Source organism: Gallinula chloropus (assembly GCF_964237585.1).
Source record: "Gallinula chloropus genome assembly, chromosome: 2".
NCBI classification, from domain to species: Eukaryota; Metazoa; Chordata; class Aves; order Gruiformes; family Rallidae; genus Gallinula; species Gallinula chloropus.
In genome coordinates this window covers 119527647-119542001 of record NC_140086.1, presented here as the reverse complement: position 1 = coordinate 119542001, position 14355 = coordinate 119527647, and the positions used below count along the sequence as shown (strand labels likewise).

Here is a 14355-nt window from a genome sequence, read left to right as displayed (position 1 = left end):
CACAAATACAATGTGTTATATTAGAACATGGTGTAACTTCTTTAGGGTATTTTTTTCTCTGTGTTCAGATCTTTCTGGAGCTCTGCTTTTTTTATGTTCTTTTTCTTTATTTAGTAGGATTGCTACTCACTGGCTAACTTCTGTGTCTCTTTAAGTGACGGGCAGTCCTCAGCAATACCTGTAGCCAGTATGGAGTTTGCAGCGATTTGCCTAAGAAACGCCTTGCTGCTACTGCCAGAAGACCAGCAGGAGCCAAAGCAGGAAAATGGATCTAAAACTAGTAATCAGCTGGGGGGGAACACAGAGAACAGTGAAAGCAGTGAAGCGTGCAGGTAAACAGCATTGCCTGTAAACCTCTCCTTTTGTCCAAAGTAACTCTGGGCTGCCAGAGTGCCTCTGCTACCTGTCCTGTTTGGCCAGCAGGAAAAATCAATGTACTTGCAGTGTTGGGATATCCTTGGGAATTGTTTAGCTGCTTGTTTTGATTACTGGTGTGCTAAATTAAAGGTAAAATACTGAGTTGATCCCTAGCATTCATAACAAGTTTAAGGAATTAGTGAAATTCTTCTTTTTTTTTTCTTCCACTGGCCGTCTTACTTTCTGTGCTGCAAATGTTATGTTTTCCCACACCCTCCTGCAGTGCGTATCAGCATTTCTCTAATTGTAAGTGAAGTTTCACATGTTACAGGGATTCTCTGTGTGTGTGCACGTGCGCCCTGTACTTGATTCAATATATAAGTGTCTAGCAACTCAGTTGTAAACATTTCCCCATGATCAGCTTTGACATTCATCAGCCCTAGCATGCTTTGTCGTGTTTGTTTTAGACTAGAAATGGGAAACGAGTTTTAGAAGATAAGTAGGAAAACAGCTTGGAGCTTTTGCTTAATAAATTGCATTTTACAAAAAAAAGTTTAAGAAAAAGCTCCTTTTTATAATTATTTTTTGCCATAAAGGTTCAGGAAAAACTCATAGATAACGTATGTTAAATGTTTGTTTAATAGCAGGAAGGGGGGGGGGGTGGGGTTTTTTGGTCTGGTTTGGTTTTGTTTTGGGTTTTGTTGATTCTAATGTTTTCCAAACTTCCTTTTGAAGAGTAACTTTGCTGGTTACAGCCTGCGCTTTCATTAATGACATTTTGAGAAGGGAAGAGTTACGGTATCATCGCGATAAAGCGACTATGTTAGAACTTGAACTACTCAGAGAGCAATGAAGCAGCACAATGGTTTTTGTCAGCCCCCAGTGCAGATAAACTTTAAGAAGATTTGTCACATGGCAGGATTTGCTGCGTGTGCGCTGCGCTGCGTAGGGATGAGGCGCATCCCCATACGCGACGAGGTCGCTGGGGACAGTCTAGGGCTAGGACTTGTGGTTGCTGCGGCCACAACATTTGAAGGTTGCTCTCTGTAACCCTTTTTCCACAATGACAATCTTTCCTGTCAAATGAAAGATTTCTTTTTTGCTTAACGAGGTTGGAGGTTGTGAATTAATTTCCCCTGGCCAGCTGTATGCAGCCCATTGAGGTGAAGCTCCCCTGGTTGAAATGAGACTTCAATTTTAAGCTTATGGGGCCCACTGAGGGGCAGTGATGAAAACAAAATGGTGGCCCTTACTCAGGCAAGACCTCCTTTTTGTTTTGTGTTTTGGTGGTGTGGGTTGTTGGGTTTGTTTTGGTTGGTTTTTCTTTTCTAGGAGTGAGGGGAAAAAAACAGGCCTTGTGTGGGAAGATCCTTTATTCTGCTTTCAAAACCAGATGCCTCTTCGGCTTAAAAATAAATTTAAAAGAAAATTAGAAAGATGCCCTCCTGTCTCCCTGGTCATTGCCAATTTCAAACTATCCAGCAACAAAGCAGGCTGTTCTTGAATTGGTGTGTCACATTCTGAAGGGATTTGTCCCTTCTGACATGGGACCCTCTGCAAGAGAATAGTAAAGGATATAAGGCATTTGAAGCAAATCACACTAATTGAACAGGATGGTTTTGAAGCAAATCACACTAATTGAGCAGGCTGACTCTGAGACGGATTCTTCTGTTATTCACAAGAAAACAGTGAATACTTTCAGTGGTTAAGGGTATTTTTTTAATCTAATTTTTGGCTAAGGCATGGGGCATGTACACTACAGAAGTGCAGAGTACAGGTTTCCTTGGAGTCTGTTGCTATCTGTTCTGAAGGTCTAAGAGTTATCTTACCTGTTTGTAATTAACAAGAATTAAACTTAGGTGGACAGACTCAATTTCAACTCTATTTTTATATTTTTAATAGGGTTTTTTTTTTCTAAACTTCAGTGTCTGTCTCTGACAAGGTGCAGCTGTTAACCTCATCTTCGGTCCTCATTCCAAAAGGAGGGGATTTGGCTTACTGGAGAGCAAAGTTGCAAGCTTTTTAAACAGAGCAAATACTTGCTCCCTAAAAAAAAAAGCAAAGTCTAACTTTAAGAAAGTGCAATTTTATTTAAAAAAAATCCAAATAATTGTGAAATAAAAATAAAGGCAACTAGAGGTCTAAAGGAAGCAGTAGCACTTTGTGGATTTTCTTTCTCAAATATTTTAGTTTTTAAGATGTCTAGGGAGAGAACTTGTTTATTGCTCTTCTTACAACTCAAAAGAAGAGAGGCTACAAATGTAGCAAGTTCTGCACTTCTCCACTTCAAAGCTCTTGTCCTACACCAAACTTCAAAAATAGCTTGAGTCTGTGGAGAATAGCCTGGGCTGTTTGGTCTGTCAGTCAAATACTTACCCGAAAATGTCCCCCTTCTGCCTTCTCAAATACCACACTTTGGGTAAGAGCATGTGCCTCAGCTTTTCAATAGCTTTGGTTTTTCCTTTTAAGCTACAGAATGTTTGCTGTCCATTTATTCACATGGAGTGAATAAATATCAGTGCCTATTACACTGAAAAAAATAAGTATTTATTGCTACTCCCTGTAAATAATGCACTGTTTTTATTCTAGCAATAAAAGTCATGAAGAGGATAAATTCATTGCAGCTCCACCTTCTTCACCTTTGAAGAAACAGGAATTAGAAAATTTAAGGCAAGTAAATCATATAAAATATTCCCCACTGAATGAGCCCCCTCTTAAACTGTGTTGTGATTCTGGAGTCATTGCTATCTTCCTTCTTTAGGCACTTGCAGCATGAAATTGTAACTGTTGATCTAAAGATGCCTTTTTTCCAAAGGTGTGTGCTTCCTTTCTTCTGGGCTTTGAGCCCAAACAGATAGAAACCATCCTGAATTTCAACCCAGAAGGTAGATCAGTCTCTTCCATCCTCCTGTTACAGGCTATTAGGTTGGGCAAAACTAAAACCATCCAGTCCCACAAACAGTAAAGCTAAATACCTGACACATGGCTATTGTGATGGTTGGAAAGCGTTGAAATTATGTATGGTACCTTTTCCCTTTAAAGCCTTGATAAGGCTAATTTGGAATTCAGCCTCCACAATATTATAAGCCTGTTGAATGGGGAAGGTGGGGGCGGTGGGGAGGGAAGTGGTAATAGCAGCTATGCCACTTTCTGATGAGAATGGTGCACCTTTCAGTGGGATTACATCCACAGTTGTGTAAAATACAAAGAAAAATTGCCTCTGTCCAAGCATTTGACTTCATCACCCTGGAAGAACACAGGTAAAATTTGACTGTAGGTTTTTTTTGTGTTCTCAGAGACCCTTAATCTACTTGTTCAGTGGTCTGAGTGCTCTCCAAACAGAATGACTCCCATGGGTCTAAACAAGTATCACGTTATCTGGAACCTCTTTACTTTTTCCTCAACAAGATTCTCATTTGCTGGCAATGTTAATTATTTCAGGTGGCTGCCAGCCTGCTGAAAATATCTCTTACTGTAAAGCCTGCATCTGTTTAGGAAAAAGAAATCTGTTTTACGTTTCCATTATGGACAAAGCATACAGTAATTTCCCACTTAAACTCTTGGGTAAACACTCTGTTCCAGCCTAACCCCAGGTAACCTGTGTTTTATAATGACCAGCTTAACCTTTCCTTTGCTCCAGTGTGTGTAGCAAATCTACTTGTATGCATTTACAAGCAGTTTAGCAGGAATCTGTGAGGAGATGTTACTGAGACCTTGATTATTTATTCTGAAGTTGAAGTGGTACAAGAATATGCTACTTGAAATATAAAGCACTGAATTAAAACCAGTGCTGTGGGTTGCTTGTGGCTTCTTGGTCTCGAGTTTTTTTTCCTCCTGTCTGTTGAAAATGTGGTTGCCACATGTCAAAATTACATGGAGTCACATTCTGACTATTATTTTTAAAAGATAAGGTCTTTTCTTTCATAATCAGCTGTTATCTACTGATGAAGCCTGACAACATGTCAGTAAAAACTTACTAGTGTACAAGAATTGCACTGCTTCTGGTAAAGAACATCATATATAGAAAGGAAAAGCATTGGTGGTTCTCTTTTTTTTTTTTCTGCAATACTTACTCTGATGGTGAAATCCAGAGGACTAGACATCCCCAGAGAGTGATTCTGCTAAAAGTATTCCTAGATTTCTGCAGATAGCTGTGAAAAGCAAAATACATGACACTGAGATGTTAGTGTATTGCTGTAGTCTTGCTTAGTAAGGATCCAGGTGAGCGAATCAAAATTCTTGCCAGCTCAGTCAAAGTAAGAAAGAGTGATGGCAAGGATTATCCTGAGGAATAGGTGTCTGTTAAATTCAGTTTTTCCCTGGTAACTCACTGGGTTGAAAAACTGCTATTGCTTCCAGAATTGAAATGGGGAATTGAAATGCTTGCTTGTTTGGGGTTTTTTTTGACATGATTTTGTACAGTTGCACATGCTAATAGGAATCTAAAGGGATTGGCTAACCTTGCCCTTAAATAGTTCTTGAAAATTAAAAATACTATATCTAAACAAGGCTTATGTATCATATGTATTGTCCTGTAGTTGTGCTCAAATGAGTTGAGTTGGACAGGCCGCTCTCATAATAAGCAGTAATTCAGTTGCAAGGTTTTAAAAGCGACAAGCAGAAGTCTGAGGACACCAAACATTGCAAAGAATTTATGCATAAGAAGTAGAAACTCCAGCTTTTGCTTCTGAGTTTCTTCCAAACAGTTCTGCTCCTTGCTTCTTGTCCTCCAAGAGACCAGTTTGCCCTGCTCTGCTCTCGGCCTGTGGTACGTTTCAGAGCACCAGAACAACCGAACACTGTTAGGCCTCATCAAGAGTAAAGGGGTTCTGGTAGGCCACAGTGCTACCGTTGGAAAATGTTGTGGATTTTATTGTAAAAGTTAGGATAGACAGCCTTTTTTCCCTTAGATTGAGCAGCTCTGTGTGAAAAGTGAGGCTTCCCCCTCAAAGCAGCAAGAGAGAAATGAATAGTTGGATCAGCCACTTTGTCCTGAGTAGGTTTGAACTGCAAGCTCTGGCAATAAGACATGTGTTCCAGCCTTACCGTTCTTGCTTCCTTTTGACTCTTCCATTGGCCCTCTCCAGTCCATCACTATGTTGTATTTATTTACTTCATTTTTTTGAAGTGTCCCTCTCCTAGTATTTCCAGGAGCATTGCTGGCACTTACCTTACAGATAACACTGTTAAGGACCACCATTGCTCACTGGTATGCTTTGTCTCTTCTCCACACCTCCATTGCTCACCAATATACTGTCTCTTCTCCACACCTACCTAGCATTGCCTTATGTATCCACCTAATGATTGCAGGGTGACACTGTGACAATCCTGCAAGCCTATAATGATTATTCTTTCACGTTCTTCTTCACTGCTCACCACTGTGCAGTTCTCCCCCATCTCCCCTTTGTTGGTGCTGAATCTCCCCACTGAATCAGCACAGCCTGCATTCTGCATTTCTTAATGTTTTCTGCTGCTTTGTCTGTGTTGAAACAGAAAAAGCAGATAGCTTATATCCACTACTGCACATAGTTAGCTATTTTAAATTATTTCAGGTTAACAGTGTTCTCCAAATGGTTTAGAAGTGCCAGGTTTGGTGCCTTGATAGTCAGCTCTGAACAACAGGGTAGGGTTTGTGCTGGCTCGTAGTTTGCCTGGGAAATAAGCCGAGTCAGATGTGGAGTTTGGGTTCCGTAAACTCGCAGTCGGTGTGGGCTGACAAATCTCGTTGCCTAAACCTACACAAGAGGCTGTTTGACATAATCTGGCGGTTTAAAAAAACATTTTCCTTTTTCCTAGTGCAAAGGCAGTTTTATTTAGGGCATGGGGAGGCTCAGTGATGCTGGAAGTCTGCCTTGCTCAAAGGCGACCTGTGGAGTTTTGTCAGAATCCTGACCGGGGTGAAAAACTAGTTTGTCTTTTCCCTTGTGGTGCGATTCTTCTGCTCCGGTTAGCTGTCAGCTCTCCTGAGTGTTCGGGTTAGCTGCCTCAACAATGGATCCAGGCCCCCAAGAACAGGACTGCAGGGAAGAAAACCTGAATATTTGCTGCCTCCTCCTCCTCTTTAGATGGCTGTTGCTGAAAAATCTTGCCAGCTCTTACATGGTTTAAACAGTGCCCAGTCCTTAGAGCAGAGGAGTAGGTTTCAGTTACCACGTGCTTGGAGTGCATCTTGGGTTGGAATTTACACTTTCAGGAATAAAAGTAGGCTTTAGAAAGTTGAGGAAAATAGGAGACACGTACTGATGTTAAGGGGCAGTAGCAACCAACTCTGCAGGCCTTGACTAAGAGTATTTAGGTAGCAACGCTTAGCATCTCTGCTGGTTTAAAACCTGTGCTTCCTTGAGGCAGCCATGAAGAGAGGCTGGTCAGAAGGCGGCTGTTATTACAGAGACTTTCTTCTCTGTTCCCTCCCCCTCTCCAGTCACAACCTTTCAGAAATATTTTAGGTTTGGGACTTGAGCTGGGGAAGCTTTCCTCTCCCTCTCTCAAGCTTTTGTATGTGTTCAGATTTGATGTGACATCTGGGCACGGCAGAGAGGAAGTGGGGGGTAGGGAGAAGTTTCTTATCCTGCTTGTGCATAATTAAAGAGCATGCCTCCTGGGAAAGGGGGATAAAGGCACCCCAGGTCCTGCCACGAATTATATGACTTACTGCTGGACCAAAAGTGGGCTTGACAGTTGCTAGAAGGTTGGTGCGGTAATAATGGCCCACCTACCGACGGGAGAGTTGAAGGCTCTCCTCCCATCGCTCCCAACATGGGACCCAACTAAGGGAATCTGCTCTTCCTCCTGGGAGAAGAACAGAGCCCATGCTCACACAGCAAGGTGTTGCAGGCAGAGGCTTGGGGACAGGGCAGCCTGCACCGAATGGTGTCTTACGAAGTGGAAAATATCCCAAAAGGGCTGTGTCTCTGTGCGGGGAGCAGGGAAGGGAGTTGTTACAAAGTGTGAAGCTTGGTGTAACGATGACATCCTGATGTGGGATTATTGGTGGAAGATGGAGAAGTGCACGTAGTTTGGGTCTCATTACAGGAGCTGCCAGAGATTTTGTCGTTTTGGAAAGATAAGGAAGTCTGTGACAGCAACAAAATGCCATGGATAAATCAGAGACTTGGCAGCAGATTACAGCTCTCAGTCGAACACAAAACTGGAAATGCCAAGCTCTCCAGAGTTTATTGTCTCCCTGTGTGCAAACATTGTACAATACAGAAGTGAAATGTGCTACAACTTACTTGATTGCTACTATATGTCTGTAGATTGCACCTTACAGATATTCACAAATCTGTTACCTTTTGCTGCCGCAGAAGGGGAGGGCAGAGAAGTACAAACCAGAGTCCAAGGCAGAAAAAATACAAACAGGGTGAGAAAGGGAAACCATCCATGAGAGAAATGACACGTGTGGTGAGGTCTGTCTTTCTTTAATCTGCATTTATGGTCAAAACTGCAAAATCTTACTGAGCACACCAGGTAGCCCTTGGTTTATGATGTATAGATCTCCTAATTCCAAGGATGTGATTAAGGCCATAGATAACAAAGCACTTTACCTCAGTTTGGTGCAGAGACATTATGGAAAGTTTGACTTACTTCTTCAGCAATTAATGGGAAAGAAACTTAACAGCTGCGTTTGGAATCACAGAATTCTCCATTTAACATAATGGCTTTTCCCCCCTCCCTTTCTCTGTCTCTTTTTTAATTTTTTTTTTTAATTAAAATTTATTAATTCATGTAACTTTTGTTTGTTTTCCCCTTCAGGTGCTCAATACTTGCGTGTAGTGCTTACGTGGCTCTGGCTTTGGGGGATAACCTTATGGCATTGAATCACGCAGATAAACTTCTTCAGCAACCAAAGCTGTCAGGGTCTCTTAAGTAAGTCTGTTGTGGTCACATCTTCGTTCTTAGCCCTGCTTTTTGCTGGAAAGTTCTGAGCTGAAGCTTCCAGTGTCTGTAGCTGCTTGCCAATTCTGTATGTGATGCAAAGAATTGCTTGGCCTACTCATGTGCCTGTTGAAGCCCTGGAAAAATGTTCATTGCCACGCAGGAATGCAAGTCCCCTTCCTTGTCTAGGAATTCCATGTTGTTCCCAGCTGCCACTGCTTTTATTGCTATTTGTTAATCTCCAGCTATGGGTTCTGTGCAGTGACAGAACTGTCAGGTCTCTGTCCCAATTCATATGTTCCTGTTGGCACAGCACATGGGGCAGGAGTGAGCAGCTCAGGGTGGACAGCAGCAGCCCACACGCTGCTGAAAGGACAGATTCCAAGGGGAAGGTTTGCTTGGTCAGGCTCCCAGACCGCTTCACCTGCTACTGTTGCCTACCTAGCTTCCATTGTTTGGTTTCTCTCTGGCACTTCTCATTTGGCAAGGTGTTTTTTGGAAGGATGTTCAAGGCTCGTTCTGTTCCTGCCCACCAGTACTCATAAGTTCAAGAAAGGCAGCTTTAGCCCCCATTCTTCTGACCTTGTTAGTGTGTTGAATTCCTGTCTCACATGCAGGATAAAATGCAGCAGAGCTTTTTATGGCAGCAATGGTAGTCTTCAAAACTGGTAATGTATGCACAGAAAGCAAGCTCACCTGTGCTGCTTTCATATGCTGGCAGCGTACTCTAAAACGGTCTGTGCCAATTAAATCCTTTGGCTCCTGTGTTTCACACTACTGCAGCAGCTCAGCTTTTCTTGCATGGTCATTGTACAAGTAAGGAGTTTGCAAGGCAACACATAATTTTGTGAAGGTGGTGTTACCATTACATAACAGACATGAGCTCTTTGCAGAGGCACCATGTATCTTACTCCTGGGAAACTAGGGTTTTGTGCAGATTGGGAACACTGAACCCCTCCTGTTTTCTTAAGTGAGATAAAATGCATCTAGAAAGTTAGATTTGCTCTATCAGATCTGAATTGCAGAAGTTATTTTGGATGATTGCTATGTTATCTGCTCTTTTGTAATTCATCACAACCAACTACATGATTAGTTTGAAGTCCATTGAACATGCATGGACTTTCCTGCCAGACTAACTGCTCTCCACGGGATTCCTTCTGTTCCAAAGCTGAAAAGGAAAGCTGCTGAGCCAACCTGCAAGTGTCAAACATCAGACTTGCTTAATTCTTCTGCAAAACCTGCAGTTGGAAAGGTGTTTGTGCCCCATGGACAGGCCTGTACAGTTGCTGTCCTTTGAAATGCATGTCTTACAGAATTAGCTTGATTTTTTTAGTGAATGTGAAGTCACTTTACACCTCAAATTACAGATGTACCCGTATCCTGGGGTGTTTTTGTAAAGATTCCTTTTTGAACTCTCTGAGAGAAAGCCATACCAAGGGACTGTGTTCCTGCAATAGCAATCCCTGTGCATGAATGACTGGGTGTTACTCAGGTGCAGATGGTTTCACGACCTTAGTGCCTAAAAGCAGTAAGTGGCAGAGCCTGGTATTACACTGATGCTGTATAAGCAAGCTTGCTTCCATGGCAGTGCTTCAAGAGTTTTCATGCACCCAAAACCTCGTTCAGTGTATCTTGCATAACAAATTGTGGGGGTGGTTGTGCTGACATTTGTACCTGACCCTTTGCTGTTGTAGATTTCTTGGGCATTTGTATGCAGCAGAAGCTCTCATCTCTCTAGACAGAATATCTGATGCCATCACTCACTTGAACCCCGAGAACGTCACTGATGTTTCCCTCGGGATCTCTTCCAATGACCAGGATCAAGGTTAATGAATCCACACTTCATTAGAGCGGGTTATGTTTTCAGCTGCCTTCCTGCTGTAAATTTCTATATACAAATATAATGATGATTAAGACCTCTCATCCTAAGACTGTAGACTGGGGAGGGGTTGGGGGGGAGGAGGGTGGTGTTGTGGTTTTGTTTTCCTGGCTTTAGTTCCTACTTTGTGTTTGGTTTGTCTGTTGCATGTTTGTTGTTCCTTTGAAGTGGCTAATTCAGTACCCTAACTAGAACTCTGCATGTTGCAGTGTTCTGGCTTGTTTGAAGGTAACTTTTGCAGACTGGGTTTTTTTAAAATATGCAATTATGGTTAAGTGTGGGCTTTGTAAATTCTCTTCCAGCTTTTTTGTCTCTAAACCAGCTTTAGAGTACCAGTGAAGTCTACTTACTGCATTCAGTGAGAGAGAATGAGGGAGGGGAGTGGGGACAGTTTAGTTAATCTGTGTCTTAATCTTCTTGCACTCCTCCTGGCTGGGAGTGTGTACCCAGTAACAGAAAAATACTTCAGAGCCCATCTGCATAGTTAAGCCTTCAGCAGCTCTGATTTCAGCAACGTGCCTGCAGCTTAAACGTCATCGTTCTCCTCTGCAAATCTGAAAGGAAGATCTTGAAGGCAGAAAGTCTTAAGTGGTGTAAACTCTTGGGCAAACAAAACAGAAAGGTTTTTTCCTTCTTTAATGTCAGACCACAGAGAAGTAAAGTTTTATCTTTTAAAGCTTATTACAAAAATGCTACAAAAAGCTCACAGATCATGATGGGTGTTGTGGGTTTTTTATCTTTACAGGGTCCGATAAAGGAGAGAACGAGGCAATGGAGTCTTGTAAGTATCAGCCACGGCATTCAGCAGAGGGCAGGAACTCGCTGGGCCAATTTGGAATAAAAGAAGAAGGAAAAAAGAGGGCTTGTTTTGTTTTTCTGATTGCAGCTGGCAAGCAGACCCCCCAGTGCTACCCCAGCTCGGTCACATCTGCACGAACAATGATGCTGTTTAACCTTGGAAGCGCTTACTGTTTGAGGAGCGAGTATGACAAAGCTCGAAAGTGTCTTCATCAGGTATGGAAGAGGAGTCTCAGGATGGCTTTGGGGACAAATGTGCTTCCTTCAACGTGCCACTTATGTCACAGCGAATCCTGGCTACAGGGTTTATTTGCTGTAGGCATTGCTGGAGGTGACGGCTGTCGGCTGCCTTTATGAACCAACCTCTGTCAGTAACTTAAGAGGAAGGATTCCAATTTCTTACTTGTGTCAGGAAGCAGTTTATTTTTTCTTTTTTAGATTCTATCAAAGCAGCAGAACATGACTCAAAAGTCTTTTCACCTTTTTCTAAGATTGTTTGGGTGTTTGAGGGTTTTCTTTTGCTATTTTGGGGTTTTTTAATGGTCCAGTAGTAATGGTTATGTTTCAGAGGAGAAATTTCTTGAGGGCTTTGAGTTGACTTGTCTCTCACCAGTTAATAACTCTCTTTCTAAGCTATTAACTTCAGGGCTGAGACACCAAGCTGCAGTTCTGTTGGAGGGATGTTCCTCACCCAAGAATTCCCAAGTACTGCTCTTGCTGCTCTGGCTTCACTTAGCCTGCATCACTTGGTCAGTCACATTGTTGAGCTGGAAACCGGAACAGCAGCCTTCCAGACTACTCTCTAGCAGTTGTGTGGGTGAACAGGTTGCAAGATCTGAGGTTCTCCACTGCCAAAGGCAGTTGTCTTACTCTTTTTCCTCCCAGATTGGGACGGTGTCTGTGCTTGGGCTCCATGGCACATGTGTAAAGCCCAGAGGAGTGTAAGGCCATCTGTGGATGTAGAGTAGAGTAGTTATCTCCATCTACAATAAATTAATTGACTACATAGCTGAAAAATATTGGGAAAGTTAATGACAGATCCTTGTTAACTTTGAATTCTGAACTTTGGAGCCGTGGAGGTTACCTTCTTCACCTGTCATCTCACCAGGAAGCCACCATAGATTGGTCCAAGAATTACACATTCAAATTAACATAAGCATACAGCAGAACAGCAGATGGTGGTGCTAATTAGTGTGAAGCAATCTTGCAGTGCAGATAATCTTGCAGTCTCTCCTTGCGTGAATAAACCTGACGGACCATATTAGTTTGGAAAAAACTCTTGGGTTATGAATTATTATTTGGTGTATTTGTTAGCGAAGGCAGCAGCCTTAGAGGGGTACTTTCTTTGAGCTGGATGTTTCTCTTTAAGCACTTTTTCTCCCCAATCCCTTCTTCTTTTTCAATAAGGCTGCTTCACTGATCCACCCCAAAGAGATTCCTCCAGAGGCTATTCTGCTGGCTGTGTACCTCGAACTACAGAATGGTAAGGACTTAGGGTTTTTTTTCCCCCCAACATTACCGCCCCTAATTTAACATCTAAGCTGCAGTGCTGACTGCAACTGGGTATTTTTGACATTTTAGGGGTTTCTTCCATGCTTTGTGCAGAAATCAACAATCTTGGGTTGGCTCAGTAAAACTCTTGATGAGGTTTATGCTATAAAGAAGGCTTGAAAGGCTTTTCATTAAGAGGCAACTGCAGTCCAAGTTTCCCAAAGAAGCTGTGTTGAGGGCTGTGTACCAAGTGCTGTAGCAAAGCCTGTCATATTGAGAACCCTTCCAAAACCCTTCCCTTTGAAGTTTTCATGGCAGGGGGTGGGGAGAAACCCCAAACCTCTACAGAATGGGGAAAGGGGGAAGATTGTGCCATGAATTCTGCCATGGGAGCAGACCAGTCCAGCTGCACTGTTGAAGCTGTCGTGGTTGTGGACCTGTGCCCCTTGGGGCTTCATGTCCAAGGGTGGTGAAGTGTTCTGTGCATGTGTTCCCCTGCAGCTGTCTGGTGTCGCAGGCAGAGGAAGAACTGCAGAGTTTGTATTCAGAACTGAGCCTCCTAAAAGCTTTTCTTGGAAAGATGTTTCTAAACTGCAGTTTTGGAAACCTTGCTTTCTGCAACATAAGGGAACAGGGCAGAGGACAGTAGAAAGTGGGATTTGCATCTCCCACCCCCTTCCAAGTATATAACCAAAAGGAGCTAAAGGCATTTTTTCTTCTATAAATGGCAACAGAACTGTGCAGCTCTTCTGAAACTGAAAGTTTAGGGAAAGAAAAGTATTTGATGAGAGGGTGAAATGTTCTTTTCAGAACTCAGTGGTTTTTCTCCTACAATCTTACAGATTTAATTTTTTACACAGAGTAATTTTTTTCCCATTCACATTGGAATGTATTTGATGGGCCATGGATTCAGCTCAAAATCAGATGACGACTTTGAAAAAGATGCTTCTGCCTCCTTGCCACTCGTATTACTGCCTGCAGTGTCACAGCATGAGGGCATTTTGTGTGGGATCCAGAGTCTCACTACGCGGATGGGGGAGAGAAGAAACTCCCTTCAGGAATTTAGAAGGGGCTCTGGTGTCTTCCAGCTCTGAGATAAAAGCTCAATGTCTCCTGCTAAGACTAGTTAGAGTTAAGTAACGCTGTTTCACGGTTACTTTCGTGTGATACTTGCAGCATCCAGGTCAGCACTCAGCACTCCACCGAAGGGGAAGGGCGCTGCTCTACCAGGGCTGACTTGTTAGCGCTCTCCTGATCTGCCAGTCACATGAAGGTACTTCTTGGGTTCTTTGTAATGTAAAGTTGTCTCGTAGGTAACACGCAGCTGGCACTGCAGATCATCAAGAGAAACCAGCTTCTCCCTTCTGTGAAAACACTCTCCGACATGCGGAAGAAGCCGGTCTTTCAGCCAGTCCACTCGATCCAGCCCATTCAGATGCCGGCTTTCACCACCGTTCAAAGGAAGTGAGGTCGTGCTTCAACCTGCTGCTGCCCTGCCCAGGAGGGTGTGGGATTTTGTATATTTTTTTTTAACCTGCATACCCCAATGGCTGGAGTGTGTTCATTTATGTAAATTTTTAGTAAAACATCTAAACAAAAAACCATGCTTGGAGGTGTTTGAATCATAGCATCATAGAGTGGCAGGGGTTGGAAGGGACCCCAAGGGTCATAGAGCTCCAACCCCCCTGCCACAGGCAGGGCCACCTACCTGTAAAGGTTGTTTCACAGAGGAAGAGATTGCTGTCTGTTCTGAATGTGAGTGACAGTTTATTGACAGGCTTGGGTAACTGCTTCTTTTAGTAACACTGCTTTTTATTTTGAAGAGAAGGGAGTGGAAGGAGACTACCCATACCTGAAATCCTGCTGACACTGCAGTTGTGGTGTTGTGTTGACCCTGTGTATCAACACATGGGAGCTTTGGTTTTGGATTCCTGAAAGCTGCTCCTGCCAGCTCG

The 14355-nt window shown here is 42.9% G+C and overlaps 1 protein-coding gene across 5 annotated transcripts in view; it reads left to right on the top strand.

The window, feature by feature from the left end:
* Positions 1 to 13995, top strand: part of CNOT10 (CCR4-NOT transcription complex subunit 10) — a gene marked incomplete at its 5' end in the record, with an annotated part of 34548 nt that extends 20553 nt beyond the window's left edge. For 2 of the 5 annotated variants that reach the window (XM_084260045.1, XM_084260044.1), the window contains 8 exons: positions 156 to 332; positions 2947 to 3027; positions 8110 to 8223; positions 9927 to 10057; positions 10857 to 10892; positions 10998 to 11125; positions 12317 to 12392; positions 13714 to 13995. In XM_084260045.1, coding sequence (XP_084116171.1) covers positions 156 to 332; positions 2947 to 3027; positions 8110 to 8223; positions 9927 to 10057; positions 10857 to 10892; positions 10998 to 11125; positions 12317 to 12392; positions 13714 to 13868 — 898 coding nt within the window. In that variant the 3' untranslated portion in view covers positions 13869 to 13995. The remainder of the gene's footprint in view (positions 1 to 155; positions 333 to 2946; positions 3028 to 8109; positions 8224 to 9926; positions 10058 to 10856; positions 10893 to 10997; positions 11126 to 12316; positions 12393 to 13713) is intronic. The other 3 variants (XM_084260047.1, XM_084260046.1, XM_084260048.1) reach the window with 3 other exon arrangements.
* Between the last annotated feature and the right edge of the window lie 360 nt (positions 13996 to 14355).